Source organism: Pipistrellus kuhlii, unplaced genomic scaffold, assembly GCF_014108245.1.
Source record: "Pipistrellus kuhlii isolate mPipKuh1 unplaced genomic scaffold, mPipKuh1.p scaffold_m20_p_9, whole genome shotgun sequence".
In the NCBI taxonomy this organism is placed as follows: domain Eukaryota; kingdom Metazoa; phylum Chordata; class Mammalia; order Chiroptera; family Vespertilionidae; genus Pipistrellus; species Pipistrellus kuhlii.
The window spans coordinates 27,138,778-27,162,397 of NW_023425595.1; the positions used below are offsets into that span (position 1 = coordinate 27,138,778).

General features: G+C 50.1%; 1 protein-coding gene across 11 annotated transcripts in view; it reads right to left on the reverse strand.

Moving 5' to 3' along the window:
• AMPD3 (adenosine monophosphate deaminase 3) overlaps positions 1-21,673 on the reverse strand; it is a 47,725-nt gene extending 26,052 nt beyond the window's left edge. For 2 of the 11 annotated variants that reach the window (XR_006740810.1, XM_036426137.2), the window contains exons 1-3: positions 16,705-16,915; positions 11,436-11,661; positions 981-1,185 (exon numbers count right to left, since the gene is read on the reverse strand). Coding sequence is in view for 10 of the 11 variants with exons in the window: in XM_036426137.2 (XP_036282030.2) it covers positions 981-1,185; positions 11,436-11,661; positions 16,705-16,876 (603 nt within the window). In the remaining variant the exon portion in view is untranslated. The other 9 variants (XM_036426131.2, XM_036426132.2, XM_036426130.2 and 6 more) reach the window with 9 other exon arrangements.
• Between the last annotated feature and the right edge of the window lie 1,947 nt (positions 21,674-23,620).

Genomic DNA, 23,620 nt, shown 5'->3' on the forward strand with positions numbered 1-23,620 from the left:
ATAATATATGTTGTTATGGCTAGGGGGAAATGTGTAAGAGTTGTAAGCCACTTAGCTTTCTCTGGTATATTCTAAAACAACCGTGAAAAAGGAAAGAGAAAGATAATAACACGGTCAACGAGGCACAAGTAGTAGATTGAAGGCCAGGTAGATAGGACCAAACTTAACCCTGCCACTAACTTTAGTGATATTTCTCTTTCTGAGTGAGCAATAAAAATGCATCCTCCTACAAGTGAAATGCGCACATTTTCAGTGACTGAGTTAACTGACTTGGTGTGCACATCAGCTCATTCCCTTCCTCATCAATACCCTCTCTTCCTGGCTGGAGGGCTAACCTATATCTAAGGATGTTGAGAGAGCGGAATCAGCAAACCAATCCACAACAGGACTTTGAATCCATTCAATATCTGGGAACACTAGCCAAAACCGGTTTGCCTCAGTGGATAGAGCGTCTGCCTGCAGACTGAAAGGTTCCAGGTTCGATTCCAGTCAAGGGCATGTACCTTGGTTGCAGGCACATCTCCAGTAGGGAGTGTGTAGGAGGCAGCTGATTGATATTTCTCTCTCATCGATGTTTCTAACTCTCTATCCCTCTCTCTTCCTCTCTGTAAAAAAAATCAATAAAATGTATTTTTTTTTAAATATCTGGGAACACTAAAGGGCCACCTTCCTCAATGGGATTCAGGGCAGAGAACACAGGGAACTGATAGGCCATGGCACAGCGTGCTGGCTCACAGCCCCAGGCCCTCCTCACAGGAATGGACAGCACCCTAGACACCCATACCCCACAACCTCTGCAGGACCCTCCTTTTCTAATTCGTATACCTCCTGCCCACTCCAGACACCTACAGACTGGGCCAGGCTTCAGGGCTGGACATAACCCAATGGCCCAACAGGCTCTGGCCTCTGCACAAGGCACATACCACGCTCACACAGCCCCCAGGGGAATCCACGGAGAGGGAGAGAGGAAGACACCTTACCCCGGCACAGTAATCTCCGCTGATGGTTACCCGCTGGTACTCGGGCATACAAAAAGGTGCTGGTGCGAGTGGGCAAGTGGCTCCAGGGAGCACAGGTGTTGCAGGAGTCATGGCTGGAGTGGTGGTCGGGGGGCCCTTCCAATCTGGCTGCGTTGGCATTTGCAGAGACAGGGACTGGGATCGAATCATCTTGAAACTTTTCTTTCTAAAAGCCAAGCACAAGGAAAAGTGGGAGACATCAGTAGCTAATTGGGGCAAATGATAAAGAGTCTTGTTATACCGGTGGCAGGAGAATTTTACTCTGATTAATCACTTATGCTGGCCTTACTGTTAAGATCTAAGTTATACTTTCCTCTTAAAAACACCTGCGCAAGATACAGAACAGCCATCCAGACACCCATCACTGTGGTCACTAAGAACGGTCATGGGCTGTTTGCTCTGTTAAGAGGAGGACAGACCACCCTGCAGGGGTCTAACCCTGAGGACAGAGGGGGAAGGACAATGCCAAGTCAACCAGTATGCTGTTTTCAGACAACCCAAAGTCTAAGTCCCAGCGTCTGACAGTCTCAGGAAGGACTATGAGCAACGTCACAGAGAAAAGTGACAGTTTCCGGAGTTGCAAATTTGGAGAATTGGTGCCAGAAGACATCAAGACCGTGGGCCAGTCACATCGTTTTGTTTCATAAAATAAAAGTCAGGGACCCAGAGATGGGAAAGGGCTTACTCAAAGTCACGAGGCAAGGTGGCAGCTAGCCCTGGACCTCCTCCCTCCCTGGTACTTGCTCTACCCCGTTCCCCTGCTGCTCCTCCCTCGAGGCTGCCATGTGCCTTCCTAGCTGCTTCTGCCTGGCAGGCACAGACCTGGGTCTCCGTTATGGAAAACGGATTCATCAGCATCAATTTCAGGTCCCTCTGGGCCTGTCACGTTGGCACCGATAGATGATTTCACAAACCCTTGGAGAAGTGGGCACAGCAAGGTCAGTTTAAAATGCTACATCTCACTCGCACACCCAACGTGGCTCAGTGGTTGAGCATCAACCTATTCACCAGGAACTCATGCCAGGGTTGTGGGCTCAATCCCCAGTGTGGGGCATGCAGGAGGCAGCCGATCAATGATTCTCTCTCATCATCAATGTTTCTATCTCACGCTCACTCTCTGAAATCAACTAAAAATATATATATTTTTAAATGCTACATCTCATGCTTATTTGCAATGCTGATTTGTGAATACTCACCTTCCTCATTAACTAAATGGTAATGTTTCCAATGGCATCACCCTAAATCCTAGGATCCTAGGAAGGGAATTAACAGCCCTGAACACTTCGCTCTCTCTGGTCTCTCTCTGCCTTCAGTGGAGCCCAGCCCCTTAGCATTGCCACCCCGTGGTGTCAGAGCCTACAGCCACCAGCAAAGGACAGGGTGACAACCAGGACCCTCCGGAGTCCACAGAACCCCTCCTCTTCTCTAGGCACCAATGACACCTATAGGGTATGGAGAAATCGGTTAATCTCTAAACGAGTCTCATGGCTCACAGGAAGCAGCTGACTTCCTCTTGGCTCTTGGCCAGATTTCCTCACAGACCCTCTGGTGACTTTTTAGGAACCACAGTTCCTCCCCTTGTGTACACACCCACCGCTTGCCATGGCTCGCTAGTCCTCATCACCTCTGTGGGGACAGGCTGTTTACACCCGAAAAGTAGAGGCAGCCCCTTTCCCAGAGTCCATCTTTGCCCAGCCCCTGGCCCTGCACAGCAGGTGCACTGCATTGTTTGGGAAACTCAGCCTGAAGGAACGACAGGAGCCTCGGCCCAGGCCTCCCCAGCCTACCACCCATTCATCACACAGAGATGAGCCGAGGATGCTGCCAGTTTATGTCAGTCCATCATCACCCTGAGTAATGAGGTTCTCGCTTTGGCATTGTTTGGACATTCGCATGGAGAGGAAGAGCCATGCCTTGGGCTCCCTCTCACATTCTGACAGGCTCTCTCGAGTCCCGTGAGACTGGCTTCGGTGTCACTCACATGCCTGCCAGGTCACTGCTGTTAATCTCTAAGCCAAGTGCCACACATGCTTCAGCCAGTGCCACCTGATGGCTGGTCCAGCCAAGGAGAAGCAAGGTGACGGGTAAGGTAAGAACAGTAAAAAAGCAGCCCATGATCGGAGAGCCGGGAGGCTGGCTAAGCCAACACCCCACCAGGCGTGTCCTAGAAATGTCCACGTCCTTCTGCCCATTGAGGAAGCCAGTGTCCACATGCGAACATCCAAAGAATTCTCCTTCTTGAAGACATCCATTATGGCTCCAGCCTTGGTCTTCAGGTGAGATCCAGATGTCACATGTGAAATCCACGGGCTGGAGTTCAGACTTTGCAGACACAAAGTTTACCACCAAATGGGTCAACTCCTCCTCAGGGCCCACTCACCTTAGGAAAGGGCTTGGAGTAACTGGAGCTAACCACTAAGTTTGTACTCAGATAACTGGGAGAGCCCAATGGAGTCCACGGAGAGGGCCCGGTGTTCATGTTCTCTTGCTATGTGACAAGTTGCCACAGCCAGATGGCTTCAACAACACACAACACAAGTCTATAGCTGAGAAGTCTGGGTGGGCATTCGTGGGCTCAATGCTTAGGGTATCAAAGGGCAAAATCAAGATGATGGTCACACTGAGCTCCTATCTGGAGACTCCAGAAGGAAACCCACTCCCAAGCTCATTTAGGGCAGTGGTCAGCAAACTCATTAGTCAACAGAGCCAAATATCAACAGTACAACAATTGAAATTTCTTTTGAGAGCCAAATTTTTTAAACTTAAATTTCTTCTAACACCACTTCTTCAAAATAGATTCACCCAGGCCATGGTATTTTGTGGAAGAGCCACACTCAAGGGGCCAAAGAGCCGCATATAGCTTGAGAGCCACAGTTTGCCGACCACAGATTTAGGGTATTGGCAGAATCCAGTTCCATGGGACCACAGACAGCGGCCCCTAGTTCCTTTCTGGCTCCTGGGCAGGTGCCACCTGCTTTCTTGCACACAGACATCCTCCATCTTCAAAGCCAGACATGACCTTGGTTCTGGTGCTTCGAATCTCTGACTCCCCCCTCTACGACCAGCCTGTGATGCCCGTTTGGTCATGTCCCTACTTTCAGGCCCACTGTGCACACACCACAGCAAAATCACAGGAGTGATGTTTCATGATACTCAAAGGGTCTAGAGATTAGGCAGGGACATCATAAGCCCATATCTAGTGTCCATTCCATACAACTGAGGCTCAGCCAACAAAAATGAGAGCAGTAGCTGTGTGTGTGTGGGTGTGTGTGTATGCACACATCCTTCTGTCCCTCTCAAGACTACCTGAAGCTCCCCATATGTGTCACAACAATAAAGGCTTACCATAACTGTTCTGTGAATTTTAGAACCATAGGGGTCTCCTAACTGGAAAGGACTTTAAAGATAATACACTCCAACCCTTTCACAACGGAGCTTTTGCTTGAATATCTCCAGTGACAGAGAGCTCACTACATTTCTGAGCAACCCATCAGCATTCAATCGTATTCAGAAAGCCATTTGCCAAGCACCTGCTCTGGGCCAGGCCAGTGTTAGGCACATAAACACAAGGTGAACAAAGCACGATCCATTGCCATTGGTTAGAAAGCACTTCCTTACGATGGGCCAAGATCTGTCTGTCCACGGGCGCACCTGCTGCACCTCGGGCTACCCCTGGGGCACCAGAGGAAGCCAGCTCGCTCTGCCACAGCTGGCACACCCCCTCCTTCCCTGCCCACATGTCCCCCTGGCAGACACACACGCCTGCCAAAAATCTGGCGGAGAGAGAGCCCACAGGCCAGGAAGCAGCTTCGTCCTCCTGGGCCACAGGGACCTTCTTGCCTGACCAGCTTGTCAATACAAGATGGTGGACAGCTTCTCTCTGTAATTCTGACATCTGCACCAGCATGCTCTAGGGCCCTTGGCTGCCTCTGCCATTCATGTTGTCCCAACCCTTCCCCTGCCCCACTTCCCAGCCCTCCTCAGCTCCTGGGAACCAGATGCCCCAGAATCTTTGGTCATAACATTTGATTGATTTATATGCTAAGCCCAAGGTAAAAACCAGGGCCCCTCTTGCTCTTCTAGAGAACAGCTGGCATCTTCCCAGGGGCCTTTGCAGCCCACCGCCCTATGCAGTCTGCTAGGCAGGGAGCAGCACTAGAGCAAACCCTTCCCCAAAGGCTCTCGGTTATGTAGGACCCTTCTCCAATGAATAATCTACTGTGTGCCAGGCCCTGGGGGTAGACGGAATGATGACATATAACCCCTGACTCCAGGGGCTGACTGGTAATGGTACTGATGATTGACAGTTCAACGGACTGTTCTCATTGTCATCATACAATGTGGTTGGAGTGGTGAGAAACTCTTGGTTGCTGGAAATCCCAAGGGAGACACCTGATCCAGACTGGGGGCAGATGCAGCAGAGCAGCAGGTCAGAGAAGACTCCCTGCATCACTTCCTTCTGAGAGAACCAGCCCTCACCTATGACTGTTCCTGCTCCTACCCTCCCTCCTGACCAAGGGCAGGTCTCCACTCACCTGCCTCCTCCCTAGCTCCCCTTTGCCAGGCCTTCCCAGCTGCCCTTCTCAGGAAAGATCCCAGAGGTCGAAATGAAGTACAATCTTTACTACCTTTTAAATTAAGTTTTAAATGCTCCATTCTCAACTTGAAAAGCAGATAAATTGGCTGTTTCAAATGAAGCTCCTTTATCAATGGCCATGAATGAACAAGCTACTTCTCCCTGACTGAAGACGTTTCATAAAATAAAATGATGTAACAGCACTTTCTGTGGGCTACCCTCAGTTCATAACAAGCAAGTATCTCTTTATCTGCTTTACTCAGTACATTCTTGAGGAAGTTGCTGTTTTGGAGAGCTACATTTTTCAGGTCAAGTCTGTCCCCTAATTTTTAAAAATACCAACTTTGGTGTGGCTTTTTGCAATGGAAATCATACTCCTGGGTCTTGGTCAGAGCATGCTGCACATAATCTAAAGTTTTCTCAGTGACTCAGGGTCATCATTGTACGATCCAGTCACCATCTTCGAGGCGTTTTGCTCTGAGCCTACAGTGCTTCTAATCCTTCATCTGCCTTTCACAATTATTCCATTTCCTCCCTCACTGTTGCCTGTCTAACACTAACAATAACAAAAAACAGGAACATTAATAATGTTCCGGCACTGTGCTAAGCAGCCATGCGTATTAGTTCATTTAATTCTCACAGGACGGGTCCTTTAATTACACGCATTGCACAGATTGAAAATGTTTCTCCTGCGGTTAGAAGACTCGCCCAATGCCAAACCCAATAAAAGACAGGGCTGTCATTCGAACCCAGTGGACTGGATCCAAAGCCTGGGCTCATAATCACCACACATCTCTTCTGCGGCCCTGTCTCTGGAAATCCTTCTCTCACTTCTAATTTGCTTCCTTAAATTTGATACCACATGATCTCACTTAAATGTGGACTCTAATGAACAAAATAGAACCAGAGGCATGGATACATGGAACAGACTGGCAGGCATCAGAGGGAGAGGGGTGGGGCAGAGAGGACGAAAGAAGGTGAAGGGATTAGCCAGAAAACATGGACACAGACAACAGTGTGGTGATGGTCAGAGGGAGTGGGGACAGGGGCTGGGTAGAGATGGGTAAAGTAAAAATGGGAGGGGAGGATGAGGGACATCTGTAATTAATGTCAGTAATAATTTTTTTTTAAATTGTCACAGGGTAAGAAACAAGATAATCAGCTTATTAGAATCTGTGCAGCATAATAATAAATAGGAGATGGGATGGAAATATCGGGAGGATGATAGCTAAAGGGTACAGGTTTTTGGTTTGTTGTTTTTTTTTGGAGGATGATAAAAGTATTCCAAAATTGATTGTGGTGATGGTTGCACAACTATGCAAATGTAATAAAAAACCATTGAATTATATATTTTAAATGGGTGGACAGTGTGTTCTATGGATTACATCCCAATAAAGTTATTTAAAAAGGAGAAATAGGAGAGGCCGGAGAGCACTAAATGTGCATTTTGGTTGCTCAGAAATTCCTTGTGTTGTCAGCGTTGGCTAAAATCCAACTATGTACTTGTGTGGGGTAGGTGAACTCAGGCTAGGTAATATGAAGAAATTCAAAGTGAACAAAAGATAGCTTCTGGGTACCACACGGCTTTTCCTGTCTTCTTGTCTTTGCCTCCTGACTTTGAGTCCATAGGTTGTCCACCCCTCCCTCTCACCGTGAGGCCTTCCCCACCACTCCCCTCCCAGTGGAGACCCAGACAATGCCATCTTCCTAAGGAGGCGGGCCTGCAGCAAGCGGTCCCTGCAGGCCTCCAGATCAGGGCCTCCAGATTGGGGCCTCCAGATTGGGGCCTCCCCTGTAAAGACAAGTGCTTCTCCCAGCAGCCTGGGGCACTGGCTTTCTGGACTCAGGCCCCCCCCCCCCCTGCCGCCTCGCTGGAAGGGAGACCTCTGAGCCCAGTTCAGTTCTTACAGCCACGGGAATCCACACAGCAAGCCGCTGCACTCTAGGCGCTCATCCTTCCTATTCACGGACCAAGTTTTTCTTTTTTGTAAGAAGCTGTTTTACTTCCTAGTTTTGTCTTATGCTTTTATAGTAGACCTAGAAGAGTCTCTCTCTCCTCTCTCTCTCTCTCTCCCTCTCTCTCTCTCTCTCTCTCTCTCTCTCTCTCTCTCTCTCTCTCATTTTATACAAGAGAAAAAGAAGATGGTTGTAAACATAAAAAAATGTAAAAAGCCTTCTCCAAGCACCAGGAGTATTCAAGCTTACCAGAGGAGCCAAAGCGAGGGAGGGCTTGTCCCAAACTGGAAGCCCCATCTCATGTCACAGTTTGAAACAAATCCACTGACTGCGGAACTTGGAGGCCGGTGGGCTCCTTGCAGGGAGCCTCCGTTTACACTCAGAATGTCAGGGAGGAGCTAGAGATGAAGAGGGGGCTGGGGAAAGGGTTCCTCCTCCAAACTGGTCACACCTGAACATTTGCATAACGGTACCTCTGCTGAGCAGTGAAACAGAAAGACAGAATTGGGGGGAGGGGGTGGCACAGCCCCAGAGGACGCTGCGACATTGGCCAGGTAGTTTAGGGACCAGGCTGTCATTGACAGAAAAAAAGCCAGTGGGTAGGGTAAGAGCTTCAGCCCAGTTTCTCTCCATGTCATTCAGAAGCCGCCAATTATATATTGGGGAGCCACACCCATGTCACTCCAGTGCCTACGATGAGCCAAGGACCCCACCCCTTCCTGACTAACAGTGGGAGAGCCTCGTGGGCAAAGTGTGGGATTCTGCATTCAAAATGCACGCGTTGTTGTTTTTAACTCTTCTTTTTTAAATGTCTTTCATTGACTGCTGACTTTCCTGTTGTTTTAAAATTCACATATATTGACAACCCCATAATAAAAGTGTTTACTTCTTGACAATCTTTTTACATATTTCACTCTGATATATGTATGCACATTTGGAATGCTTATTCCAAACCTCTTTCTTTGTTTCCACAGCAAAGGACATGAGTCTTCGTCCCTGCTCTGTCGTTTACTTGCTACGTGCCCTTGTGCAAATGAACTTCTCTGTGCCTTAGCTTCCTAATCTGCAAAATCAAGGTCATAGAATATCCACTTACTGAGATGTGGGGATTACAGAAGGAAGGTAAACTGTGCAGCCAGGCGCTTACCCCACGGCGAGAAGCAGCTGCTATTGCGGCCCATCGCCATCTCAGCAGCAGGACGTTGGACAGGGGACATATGCACGGGGTTTCCTGTGACCCGGGCCCTGTCCTGAGCCTTTAACAGATGTGAACTCCCTCACCCCTCAGCATACCTCCTGAAAGCAACTACTATTACCATCCTCATTTTACAGATGAGGAAGACACAGGGCACAGAGAGGTTTCTTAATTTGCCCCAGGTCACAGAGCACACTGCTGAGTGGCAGAACACGCTGGTCCCGGGAGCTATGGCCACCCCGATGCAGTATCTGTGGTGAAACGGGGGAAACAGGACCTCTTTCCTCTGCTACACACCCACTGCTCAGCAACACAGGCCAGTCCCGGGCTGGATCCCCGGGTGCAGTGAGAGCCAGATACACTCCGCAAGGAGCTTCCAGTCTAAAGGGAGGCACAGCAAGACCACCGCCACCTAGGACGTAGGGACAGAACAACATTTCTGGAGAGGATTTCGCAGAAGAACTTCTGGAATCACAGAGCACCATTTGGACTTGGAAGAAGGAGGCAGTGATAGGAAACAAACTCTTTTTTACAGACGCCTGGCCCAGTGTCACTCTGTAATGGAAACTGGAATCAGAAACCTCTTATTCCTGGTAATAAAAAAATAAAATAAAAAATGCCAGGACTCCTCTTTACTAATGATCTAAAGCACATGTGTCAAACACAAGGCCCGCGGGCCAAATCCGTCCCGCCAGGCCTTGCAATGTGGCCCGCACCACGCTGTCATCACTGCACTCCGCTGCGTTTCCATCACAATGACAGTTTATGACTGTTCAGTAAACCATTCGGCCCGCGATTTAGGCTGGATTTTAGATTTTGGCCCCTTCTCTGATTGAGTTCGACACCCCTAATCTAAAGGCTCATTCAAAAGACACAGAAGGCCTACAGACCAATCAGCCCATGAAGTCGCCATCTGAGAAGCAGGGCGGCAGGGAAGAGAGTCTCTACAGTCAGGCCCTTCTTTGCCCACCAGGGATGACCATGCTGCTGAGCCCCTCCCCTCCCAATACAAGGCTGGCACTCAGAGTTGGCCGATGGCACCAACAACCCCTTCATTTCATGGGCTCACAGCCCCTCTGAGGAGGGAGAGCATTTATTTTCTGGGTGAAGTTCTGTTCTTGCTTTTGTACCAATACTCAACATTTTACTTCTTTCAACAACAAAAAAGTTAAGGAAAGACTGAACTTCTACACTACCAAGAAAGGAAAGGGCTTGCCTTTCAAAATAAGGAGGTGCATTAGGAAGAACCTGATCACCGACTAGGTTGCAGTAGAGACCCCAATTCCATTGTATTAGCTATTAAAGTCTACAGAATGCTGGCCAGGCGGGCATCCAGCCAGAGCCCCCCGGACACTCCATCCAAAGTTTTTACTCTTTAATTCTGCCCTCCCAGGTGAGATAAACCGTGGCAGGGTGAGGGCTTCCCACTGTACTTGGACCAAGATCCAAGCTTCTTATCAGGGAGCACAAGGCCAGTCTGGTCCGATGCCTGTCCTGGCGCTGGCTTACCCCGTTAGCCACCCTCCACCCCACATGGGCCTTGAAGATAGAGGGCCTCTAACCAGCTCTGAGCATCGCTGGGCCCTTTATACCTTTACACCCTTTACAGCTACAATGTCACCTCCTCCAAGAAACCTTCCCTAACGACCCCTTCTGAATAGGGCTGTCCCCCACCCCACCCCACCCCACCCAGGCACACACCCCTTTACTTCCTCTCAACTCCCGTTCATCTCCTTCAGAGTCCCTGGCCTGGGCTGGGCCTGGACTGTTTGTCCTCAGGTCCTCCCCTCCCCTGTGTTTCCAGCTATGTGTGCATCAACTGCCTTCTGGCTAGGTTTGGCCAATGGCAACCACTGGGGGAAACTGGCAGGTGCCATAAGGATTAAAGCCACGTGTCTCCTGCGTCTATCTCTGCCTTGGGAGGCTTCTCTGCAGCTGTTGCTTTCCCTCGTTGGCTCCAGTGTTCATGTGGAAGGCCACAGCTTTTCCACCCCAGACTCCAGCAATGCTCCCTCTTTCCACTGCCTCTCCAGCTGACGGTGGTAGCTGCTTCCTACTGTGTCCAGTCTCTGCTTGTGTTCTCAGTTCTCTACCACATCTGTAACCAACTCCCTGCTTTAAATCCTATTTCCAGTACTCCAGTGGTTTCTGTTTTTCTGATTAGACCTGACTAATAGTGCACATAATTTGTCATTTTTTAAATTAATTTGTGCACTTACTTAATTATTGTCCAGACCACTGCAAACTCTACAGGGAGGGACTACATCTGTCTTGTTCTTTATTACATCCCCTTTGCCCAGCATAGGACCCAGTAAATAATGAACTGAGTTAATTAATAATGCAAAGTACTTTCTAAGTGATGAAAAGAAGTAAAATTGGTATTTCCCAGGAAATCCTAAAATTTACACACACACAAAATAGAAATTTCATGTGGAAATAGTGTGCATCTATGTACTTGGTTCATTATTAAAACAACAGCAGGGTGCGGTTTTTATCTTTTCAACTAAACAGACACACCGAAATGTCCTTCATGAACTAAGTGATGGTCGAGCAGTTTTGGCTAAGAAATAAGCTCAGCTCCCAGGGCCAGGCCAGTTCCCAGGAGCCACCTCAGGATGAACATCCACAGGCGGCCTGGGTCCTGGGTCTGCACAGCTGTGCACACGACAGCTGAGCCGCGGGGACAAACCTTTTCACGGTCTCCACCGACTCCTGCTCCGCCAGCTCCTTCTGCAGCTCCCTCTCCTTGGCCTCCTTCTGGCCGATGGGGCAGTCCTCGGGGACGGTGAAGAGGGACAGGGCATCTTTGCTGTCCTCTTCTCGGAGCACTTTAGCGAACACCTTCTCAGCCAGGAGCCGGACTTGCTCGTCCACCTCAGAGATGTTCAGCTTGGGGAACTGGCGCGGCATCTCGGCTAACAGAGAAAGAACAAGCGTTAACCTTCACGGATTATTGGGTGGCCGGAGTCACCATGGGGGGACGAGAAGGTACTGAAATAAGGGCCAGGCCCCCAATCCTTGGGGTCAGCTGCCTACTCAGGATTTCCCCCTGACAAAACCCAGCATGCCAATGTCTAGAACTAGCTCAACAAGAAACTGGATGTGAAGAGTGGAGGAAAGCAAGTGACCGGAAGTCAAAGAATAAACTGTCCACTGGTCTGAACTCAGGATCCGAAGCACACCCGCAACCCTGCCTTTCCCTGCTCTGTTTCGTGGAGGAGAAGGGAGATGTTATTCCCGCAGACTGAGGAGGCCATTCCAGGTGCACCAGTGACCAACCCTCATTCCCACTGCACAGAGGGGAAGCCCAAAGGGTTTGATGATTATCATAAGGCCCCACAGGAGGACAGCAGAGCCCTGGGAAACCCCAGGCTGCATTCCTCTTCTCATGAAACAAGGCCGTTTGCTGAAAAGAGAATTTTCAATCACAGTTCCAGTCTTTGAAGTCCTCTGGAACTTCTAATAAGACACAACAAATAAAATACAGTGCCTCCCTCCCCTGCTCTTATCTATGGGAAATATTGTACGTTGCAAGACCCTCAGGGGAAGCCTAAAACCCCAGATAATACTGAACCCTATATTTACTACAATTTTTTTTAAAATATATTTCTATTGATTTCAGAGAGGAAGGGAGAGGAAAAGAGATAGAAACATCAATGATGAGAGAGAATCACTGATAGGCTGCCTCCTATATGCCCCCTACTGGGATCGAGCCCAAAACCCAGGCATATGCCCTGCCTGGAAATAGAACTATGCCCTCTTGGTTCATAGGTCAATGCTCAACCACTGAACCACACAGCTGGGTAACATACTATGACTTTTTTATACATGTATACCTATGATAAAGTTTAATTTATAAATAAGGCACAGTGGGAGGTTAACAACAATAACTAACATTGAAAATAGAAGTAGAAAAATTATAGCCATATACTGTCATGAAAGTTAGGTGAATAAAAGTTATGAGAATGGCTTTGGGGCTGTCATTAAGTAAAATAAGGGTTCCTTGAACACAAGCCCTGTGACATAGTTGATCTTAGACGGAGACAGCTCAGTGACGAACGGGTGGGAAGCATCTACAGCGTGGGGACGCCGGACACAGGAATGACTCACCTCACGGGAAAGACAGAGCAGGCCCACCCGGGATTTCATCACGCTACTCAGAGCAGCATGCAATTTAAAACATACGAATTGTTTATTTCTGGAACTTTCTATTTTATATCTCCATGCCACAGTTAACCATGAGTAACTACAATCACAGGAGGTAAAACTATGGATAAAGGGGGACTATTGTAAAGATTTGGATTCAGGAATACTCTTTACCTTTCGCAGCCCAGCTGAAAAGTTGCTTCCTGTAAGCAGCGTGCCCTTATCCACCTCCGTGTATTCTGTAGGCCAGGTTAGTTCCTTTCTTTTCTGTTTTTCTGCCTTTCTGTCTTTTTTTTTTTTTTTTTTTTTTTTTTTAACACTTAGATAGCATTGATTAAGTACATTCTGCCTTTATATTTATTAAGTCTGTTAATCCTATCATTGCCATTTTACAGATGACACCATGAAAGCACAGAGAGCTCATTGGCCAGTGAGCAGAGACCTATGCTGTTCTCAGCCGTGGCTTCCTGAGCCTCTGCTCGGGGATTCGAACCCAGAACCTGGTTCCATTTGTACTCTTCACCTGCTACGCTGTGCTGCTTCTCTTTGTCCATCTGGGTGTCAGGTGGACACGCAGCATCACACTTATGGAATGGGTGAATACTGCATCCTTCCAACAGGGAGTGGCTCTGGGAGAAGAGCTTCCTGTCCCCTATCACCATGGTTTCTTCAAGGAAGGTTTAAAGAGAAAAGTGGCATTGTCGCCCAACAGATGAGGATGAAGGTGAGACAGTGCCCAGTTGGTGTCTGGCAGGGAGCGGAAGCAAATATGGGGGAGGAGGGACTCACTGAGCAACCTGGGGACAGACATTCTCCGCATCTGCCCAGTTTCTCAGCTTGAGAAAAAGGAGCTAGACTAAACAGCTTCCAAGTTCTTCTCTGCGGCACCTGGGTCTCATTCATGACCCAGACAGGAAGGAGACGAGCACACTAGTAACGGGCAGTAAAGAACATCTGTGAGCCCCTTAACTGTGAAATCAATTTCCTCCTTCCCTCCACACCAGCACCTTGCCTTTCCTGGGCCTCTCTCACCGTTAGGGGGTTGAGTGGGAGGAAGCTGGTTAGGACAGAGGAACCCCAACACACACCACTGCTTGTGGTGGCAGAGATCAGGACAACAGCAAAGGCCTGGCCTGCAAAGAGGAAGAGCAGAGCTGACTGGAGATCACCATGTCCTACAGCAGAGAGAAGGGGAAGCTGGAAACCATCAGAGCAGAGGCTGGGAGACGATGACAGGGCAGAGAAATGGAAAGAGAGACAGAGAACCAGATCCAGAAGGAGCTGTTAGGTCAGAACAAATCTGGATGGACCTTCACCTCCCCAGTCTAACACCACAGGTCAGGGGCAACGTCTCAAAACGTCACATCTCAGAAGGAGACATCCCCTGGGCCCCAGGCAAGGAGCAGCCAAAGCCAGGAAGCACCCACACCACTGAACACCCCCTAGAAACTACTTCTAAGAAAAGGATCTGAAGGAAGGGAAATACACAGGGGGTTTACAGGCACAGCTTTAACATGTCTGCATTGGAGCAGACTCCCTTGAAACAATTGCTAAGCAACCAAAATTGTCATGAAGAGGACAATGCAGCCACACAAAATAACAGTAAGCGGTGGTGGTGGTGGGGGTGGAATACATAAAATGATACCCAGGCTTGGTGCAAAGACATGAAAATGTATCCCCTGGTAGACAAGGGCTGTAAGAGAGACATGCGCTCAGATGGCCAGACGGCATGACTGCCGTTGTGAGAGGCAATGTCTGATTTTGACCATTAATGCTGTTATAATGTCATTTTAACAAACACAAAGGAGACAGGAAGAAAATGAAGACTGAAGAGCTAATATAAAAGATAAAATAGAAAAACAAACTTCAACATTGCAGGTTTTGACCTTTAGGGTCCTCTCCCTTCCCCACCCCCCACAACCCACCCCAGGCAGACCAGCCCCAAGGAATCACACCACTGAGACCCATCTCTGCATTGGCTCTCACCCTGGACAGAAGCTGCCCACCACCACCTTCCCATCCCCACAAACACATACCAGCCACACACCCAGGCCCCCTCAGAAATGGGCATTTGGGGGAGAGGGGTCCTTAGTGCCTGAGGGCTCTGATGCCCAATCCTGCCATGCTTTCCCATGAAGCATTTTTAGCGTGCTCAAGTCAACAAAACATCATTTTCAGGATGCACCTTCCTACAAAAAAATCCCCCTCTTCCTTTAGCTTAAACCAGCCTTTCTCAAACTGGGTCCCTTAAGATGCCCATACCTATTGCTGATAGAACAGGTCTGTATGAGGGAGATGCTATATCCCATAGCCCCTCAACCCAGATTCACAAGGCACATCAAAGACTCAAGGATCACAGAGTACCATTTTTCCACAGACTCTCCCCCCCCCCTTTTTTTTTTTTTTTTTTTTTTACAGAACCATATTAATCCCCCGCAGTGGGCCTCAGGTGCCTCCTGTATCCTTGCTGCCTCCTGGGCATCCTTGGCAGACAGTCCCCACATACCAGCCGCTCCTCCATGGCTCGTCTGTGTCCTCAGCCCCACAGACACGGGCCACAGGGGGAGGAAAGCCCGCTCTGCAGGTGCAACGCGGAGCTTCAGCTCCAGCTGCTTGTTCAGAGCTGGCGTTCAACTTTCTGTCAGCCGGAGCCAGCAGGCGTGGGAGGCGCCGCCGAATTTGCCGCCAGGGGCTCACGATCCAGCTTATCTCACCCTCACATACAACACCCTGCCATGAATCTGTAGAAGCGGCCCGGAGTTAGAAAGCTGTAAAATGCCACCCATTTCAACAAACAGGAACTGTTCTTGGCACCACGGTCCCTCCAGAAAGAAAGCACACCGTGCCCTGTATGTAAACAAATGAAGCTGCTTCCTGCTCTCGCCTGAACCCCACCGTCGGCACCCGCGACACAGACCTGATCCGGGCACTGGAGTCTCCATGGCTGCTCCTGGGGATGCCACACAGGCGACGCACTGGGCCAGGGCAGCAGGCTGGGCTGGGCGGGAGGCTGAGCTGAGTCAGTGTCTGCGCAGCAGCTGCCGGCTCCTATCTGCAGCTGCTGGGGTGGGAGGGCTCTGCTTTGCATATCTGAGAGCAGCCTTGAGCGAGAGCTGGAAATTCTCCCGTGAAGATGAAATGGAAGTGGAAAATTTCCAAGAGCCCTAACGGGCTCAGGTCATGCCAATCATCCACGGCTGCTGTATCCTGAACGCAGTGCCCTGGCCCTGTTCACAGCCCTCTCCGGAGCCAGCAACTCAAGCCACGGCCCAGCCTTCCTGACCCACCACAGAAGGTAAGCACCGCCTCTCTCTAGCATCCAGTCTCCTCCTGACAGCGGAGCAGTGCCCTGCAATACATCACCTTTGCTGCCTCCCCTCAGAAGGCAAGAGGCAGCTTATCGATATTTCTAACTCTCTATCCCTCTCTCTTCCTCTCTGTAAAAAATCAATAAAAATATATTTTTTTAAAAAGAAGGCCCATCAAAACAACCTATTGGGGGCACCTCAGCACTGGCAGGGGAGCCCTGAGCTTCCTCTGAAAGAGGAAAGGTCTAACAACTGCTCCAGCTTTTCCCAGGGAAGGACAGAGACTCAGAGGGGAAACAAGCAGGAGCAAGCTGAGATGAAAAGCTGGCAGATCTTATTCCAGCCCTTCCTTTCTCACCCCAGGGAGCCTGCGTATCACAGGTGAGTGGGCAGCATGACAAGCTCCACCAGAGTGTGACTGTGCGCACGTACACACACACACACACACACACAAAGTATGTCCCACTCCACCCACCTGAGCCCAACCTCCCACCCTCTCCTTACTGCCGCTCCCGGCTCCCACGTGGGCCTCCAGCTCTGAGAAGCCTCCAGAGCCCTGGCTGGACTCAGCAGCTGGGAAGGTGGGGATGCCTCCAGTCACCCACAGAGCAGTCCTCTTAAAGCAAGCAGGATGGTGGCTTACAGCAGAATCAGGACGCCAAGTTCCACTCTCCATCTGCCCTTTAGAAAGACAGTGCTGGGTGGGAAGGCTCAGAACAGACACACGACCTCCCAGGGACTTAGATAAGTAGCGTGGGTCAGGGAAATAACCGTGAGCAAAATGGCTATTTCTGTGGTGCTGTTGAAATCCTGGGGAGAAGAGCCCAGTTGTTTACCGGGAGGCTGGCCGCGGCCCTCGTTTGGGCCTGAGTCACCTTCTCGTGTCCAATCGTGAGGTTGTGCCTCCCTGAGCCCACATAATAGCTCCGGTGCGGACAGAGCAGGATTACATGGTTGACACACGATCCTTGGGCCACTGCTGAGCTTTAGCTACCCAGGGATTAGGTCCCACCTGTCCTCACAGCTGTTTCATAAACAGCGCACCCAGCAGGCTGCCATCCACCTAGAGGGAGGGTAATATGTATTCATTAAATAATTAAACGCCCTGAACTCACAGAGAAAACGAATCCAATCCCTTAGTCCTGGTCTGCCAGAGGGAGAAGAGGCAAATGATATCGTCTGCTGCTGTGTTTGGGGGAGGGGAGGTCTGAGGGGGGAGGCTGCTAGGGGAGCATCCCAGCCCATGCATCTGAGAAACTACCTAGACCCAATGCATGCAGGGAATTTCATCTGCACCCTGAACCAAACTATGGCTAGCCTTAGCCTCCACACACATGCGCCAAACTGTGGTCTACAGAACATAAAAGGTTGGAAGGCTTGGAAAATACTGCATTCCATTGTCCCTTATGGGGAGTCGTGCACAATTCCTACTAGCGGATTCTAAACATCTGAGAAACCCTGCAGTAAAGAAAGCTGCTTACCTTCATTTAACCCAACAGGCTTATTTGGCCCTCCCACCCCTGCCGTCAAAGGAAAAAGTACCTATTAATATCCCATGGCCCGGGCTTTGGAAAATGCCTTCCCTTAGGAGCCTTCATTCCCCCAACCTTGAGAAAGCCATCTTCCTGGGCCCAGCTGTGGGTGTGAGACCCATTCCATCAGGTCCCGTTGGAGATAGGCACCACCCTCGCTAACGTGACACAGGATGGAACAACAGGCTCGGCTGAAACCGGTTTGGCTCAATGGATAGGCACATGTGTCAAACACAAGGCCCGCGGGCCAAATCCGTCCCGCCAGGCCTTGCAATGTGGCCCGCACCACGCTGTCATCACTGCACTCCGCTGCGTTTCCATCACAATGACAGGTTATGACTGTTCAGTAAACCATTCGGCCCGCGATTTAGGCTGGATTTTAGATTTTGGCCCCTTCTCTGATTGAGTTCGACACCCCTAGGATAGAGCATCAGCCTGCGGACTGAAATGTCCCAGGTTCGATTTCGGTCAAGGGCATGTACATTGCAGGCACATCCCCAGTAGGGGGTGTGCAAGAGGCAGCTGATCGATGATTTTCTCTCATGGATGTTTCTAACTCTCTATCCCTCTCTCTTCCTCTCTGTAAAAAAATCAATAAAATATATATTTTTTAAAAAATTTTAAAAAAAGAGGACACTGGCTCTGTCTCAGGGGAGCAAGCTCCCAAGGCCCTTCCAGTTCCATCTTGAGCCTAACAGGTCAGTGCTCCTCTTGGCCCAGAGGTCCCCTTGGGCTGAGAAGCACAGGTGCCAAGCTCAAAGCTTTATTTCCCTTCTGAAGAAACATTAAGACAACCTACGATAACCAGGCCCAGGACCTGTATGTCCTGCCCAGGAGACCAGAAGACATTCTCTTTGATCACTTAAGTGCCCCTTCCAAACACCCAGGAACAGGAAAGGCTAGAATCAAATTATGTCCCCTCCCCCAAAAGAATGCTGTGGGTTTGCCTATGGGGGTTCATTTTCTGTTGTATTTACTGTACATGACTCACTCACATGGGAGTTGGCTAGAGGGGTTTCACCTGCTAACTATCGGCTCCATGACCATCTCATTCACTACTGTGTTCCTGTACCTGAAATACAGTGGGCATCAGTAAATATGATGGGTGAAGACATAAAATAAATAAGTGAATGAGCTCATAATTAATCTACTTATAGCATGCTCAGAGTCATTACAATGAGTGTTTCAAAATATGGACTCTAGCCAGACTGACTAGGTTTGAATCCTGTTCCATGACCTTGGGCAAGTGACTAAACTTCTCTGGCTCAGTTTTATTCCCTATAAAATGGGGTTAATAATAGTACTGACCTCATAAGTCACCATGACAATCAAATTAGTTATCACGTGCTTTTACAAGTGTTATCTGGCAACGTCATTGTCACAAAGACGTCAGGCACGGGAGAATCCAGCTGAGAACATGAACATGAATTTTCATCTGGACATTGTGTTCCTTTATTCAACAATATTTATGGAGTATTATTGTGTGCCTGGCTCTCTCTCAAGCTCCCTCTACTTAGGTACAAGGGAAAGGAAACCATGTTTAGAAGTGAAATCTGATCAGCAGAAATAGCATTCTCTATGAAGGATATTTTTTGCTGAGTTTGCATGGCCAGCACTCCACCCTGAGCCCATCCTCTTACGCCCTAGACCCTCATATATCAAAGCCATGGTCTCCTGTCCTAGGTAGGGAGCCGGCACACAAAAGAAGGAAGAGATTAATATTTGGGGGGAAGAGCCAGGAAGGCCAGTGAGCAGCTCTAGGGAAGAAATGGTATCTTCCTGCTTTTTCTCTGAGGCTACTGTTTTATCCTCCCATTATCTGGGATTGATTTTGAGGCCATCTGAAGATTAATTCACCTAGTGCAGTGGTTGGCAAACTCATTAGTCAACAGAACCAAATATCAACGATTGAAATTTCTTTTGAGAGCCAAATTTTTAAAACTTAAACTTCTTCTAACGCCACTTCTTCAAAATAGACTTGCCCAGGACGTGGTATATTGTGGAAGAGCCACACTCAAGGGGCCAAAGAGCTGCAGTTTGCCGACCACTGGCATAGTGTAAGGACAAAGGAACTAGGCCTCATCTGGCACCATTTCTTAACCGAGCTGAGAGGCACTCACCCCCTATCCAGGATCTCAGAAGGACTGAGGTAGGCTGAAGGTGGAACAAGAGGCCCAAGAATCTTCTAGAAGCCCACCTATGCAAGCCCCATGATTTTGAGACAGGGCAGCCTCCTACCACCATCCTCAGAGTTGCAGCCAGGCCAGACTAACTAAAGACCCCAAAACAGCCCTCAGGAGGTGAGAGCTGATGGGGCTCTGTCTGCCTGGCTCCATGGCTTCACACCTCCGGCATTAACACTTCACAGACAGGGGAGGAATTTCTCCCATGAGCTTTCCAGCTGCAGCCAGCTTTTCCCTGAAGATGGACACACACTGGTCACCACATCCAGGGGGAGAGCCAGGAAGGGCTGAGGACCACGCTAAAATTCCCCCCAGTGCTTCCAGCTTTCCCCTTAGCTCCTTTGCTAATTTGTTATCACTGAGCTTCTAAGCACATATAAGGACTGAAGGCCCTGGGGGGAATGACACTCGGGTTAGCAAGCCTCTCCTACTCCAGGGCCTCTCAAAAGTCACCCAGAGCCTGTGGCCAGCCCAGACAAGCCATTAGCAGCTCCCCCACAGAGCAGCTACGGGAAAGTTCAAGGGCAGACAGCAGACAGCCAGAACACAATACACATCCCTTACAGGGAGAGGACGGAAGAGGTAAGGGTGAAGGCCCGAACCGACCTGATCACCACGTCATCCTGCCTTCCTCCCCCCTGGCTCCAGGTGGAAGGCCACCTCCGCAGTGAGCATCAGGTCCGTCTGCAAGCACCTACAAGCGTGTCCTCGGCGCTTAAGTGGCGGCAAATTTAATTATTCTAAACCCTGTGAACCCGGGCTAGGCCGCCGGGGAGCCGAGATGCGGCTGGCTCACCTGAGGCCTCAGACGCCCAGGCCACCGCAGGGACAGGACCAGGAGCACAGGCGGAGCCTAGCGAGGACCCCAGCAGGGGAGGAGCCCGGCGGTCAGCTGGGCGTCTCGGAGCCCAGGTCCCCACCCAAGGTCAACAACGCAGCGGCGCGCACTCACCGGGTTCGGCGCCCGGGGCGGTGCCCGGGCCGGAAGGGGGCGGCCCGGGGGCTGGAGCGCAGGTGGCAGCGCCGGGCAGAGCGCACCCTGGGCACCGCGGCGGGGGCTGCCCGGCACGGCTGCCAGCCAGGCGGGATCCGGGCCAGGCCGCGTCCCACTCCCCTCCACCCCCAGCCCCACCCGCCTGTGCAGCCTGCGGCCGGGCGGGAGCCCAGCCTTCCCCGGGGCCCGGCCCCAGACCCCCGGGCCTGCCTGAGGGAGGAGGAAGAAGCCCGGGAGCCGGGCGCCTACCCTAGTCGGGGCCCTACCTGGCGCCGGGGCGAGGAGAGGCGAGGAGCCGCTGCCCAGGGCCGCTCAGTCAGCCCTGCCCGCCGCCCGCAGGCCCGCAGCCACCTGAGCGCCGCCCGCGGGAACCTGAGCTCGGTCCTCGGCCAGCAGCGGCCAGGCTCCCCGACCTCGCCTCCGCTGCCACCCACGGGCCCGAGGCCGCTCCCCACGGCGTGCGGATCCGCCCCGACCTCCTCCCCCGCCCAGACTCTTCCCAAGGTGAGACTGTGGGGTCACGGCTGTCAGACAGGTGACTCGCTCCCTGGAGCTGAACACACACACACACACACACACACACACACACACACACACACACAACCTTCTGGCTATACACCGCCCCCCAAATCCGCGCTGACCTCCTAGTTGCTCAAGCCAGTGAATGCTCTGCAGCTCCCTTACTCACTGCTCCCCCGTGTTTGAACCTGCTGACCACGCCTTCCTTGACTGTTTGAGTACAGTTTCCATAGTTGGCGCCACCTCCTCACATTCCAAATTTTGCACATGCCTCCTCTAGAAGGCCAGCTGCCTGTCTTCTCTCTCATTCTTTTTTTTCATATATATTTTGTATTGCTTTCAGAGAGGAAGGGAGGGGGGAGAGAGATAGAAACATCAATGATGGGAGAATCGTGGATTGGCTGCCTCTTGCACGCCCCACACTGGGGACCAAGCCCGCATGCCTGGCATGTGCCCTCTCTGGTGATCCAATAGTGACCGCCTGGTTCATCGGTTGAGGCTCAAGCACTGAGCCACCCCAGCGGGGCTCTCCTCTCTCATTCTGCTGGCCCACTTTGGAGATCACTCACTCCCATGGTTTTAACAACCTTCTGCCTGCTAATGACTCGTGAACCTCATCTCCAGCCCAGATGCTCCTGGGGCACCTCTCCGTGAGGTTCTTAGGCCCATGAAAACCTATCCAAACTCAAACTCTTCATTTCCTCCCAGAAGTATGCCAGAACTCCCCTTCTGGGCGGGTGGTAGCGCCAGCCCCTCTCCCCAGGCCACGCGTGGGACATCTTGACTTTCTCCTTTTTGTCTCTCGCATCAATTGTTATCCAGGGAGGAAACGAAACTACTCATTGGTGAGCACCCTTTATGTGTCCTCACTGGTGTCTCATTTGAGCACTGAGTTTTATTCCTTCTACCGGTAGCCTGATATTTACAATTTACTTATTTATAAATGATAAGCACCTACAACTGTATTAATAGGTATTATAAAGCATTCTAAAAACCTTTAAAGTAAGTGGTAAAAATGAAACAATTTTAAATTACTTCATTTTTAACGAATGGTAAATATATCTTTTCTTTTCACTTTAAAGTTATTAGCAAAAATCTGTTTGATGAAAGCAACATGATTAAAAAATTGGTTTAATAAACCTTAGCTCAATATTTTATGAGACTAGAAAGCATGCTTTTAAGTTCCATTCCTGTCAGTACTTTGCCCTAATGGCTGTTATTGACACAACAAGATCTCACAAAGAAATAGACCCAAATAGAAGAATTATATCTTTGACTACTCTTATTAAATCACTAGAGGCCTGGTGCACAAAATTCATGCATGGGGTGTGGGGGAGGGGAGGTGTCCCTCAGCCCAGCCTGAACCCTCTCCAATCTGGGACCCCTTGAGGGATGTCCAGTGGGATCGGGCCTAAAAGGGCAGTTGGACATCCCTCTCACAATCCAGGATTGCTGGCTCTTAACCAATTCCCTGCTGCCTACCTGATTGCCCCTAACCACCTCTTCCTGCCAGCTTGATCACCCCCTAACTACTCCCTTACCAGCTTGATGGACATCTAACTGCTCCCCTGCCGGCCTGATTGCCACTAATCAGGCCAGACTGGCTAGGATTCTTGTGATCTAATTTTCTATTGTCATGGTTACCTTTTATCAATAAATGTCCAGAAAAGTAACCAAGGCACTTGTTTCATATTTCATTGGATGGTAACAAATTCTCATTGAAAAATCTATTTTTGTCCAACTTAAGACTTTTTCCCATTTTCCAACATCTTTCCAATCTATAACGGGCATTTCCTTTCTAAATACATACACTGAAATACTGTATGTGAACTTCAGTTGCAAACAACATTATTGGGTGTTAATTTATAACCTCTGGCATTCAGGAAAAAGACAATTATGATTCCTACTGACCATTATCCCATAGGGTTTTGCTTAAAAGGCATATGTGCTCCAGCCTTCACTTTGTGTCCTAACACATAGTTTTCCACCAGGCCAGTGTGCTTTCCCCTGCTGGCCTAGTCACCCCCAACTGCCCTCCCTTGCCAGCTTGGTCACCCCTAACTGCTCTTCCCTAATGGCCCAATTACCCCTAACTGCTCTCCCTGCCAGCCTGGTCACTCCTAACTGCCCTCCCCTGTCAACCTGGTCACCCTTAACTGTCCTCCCCTGCAGGCCTGGTTGCCCCCAACTGC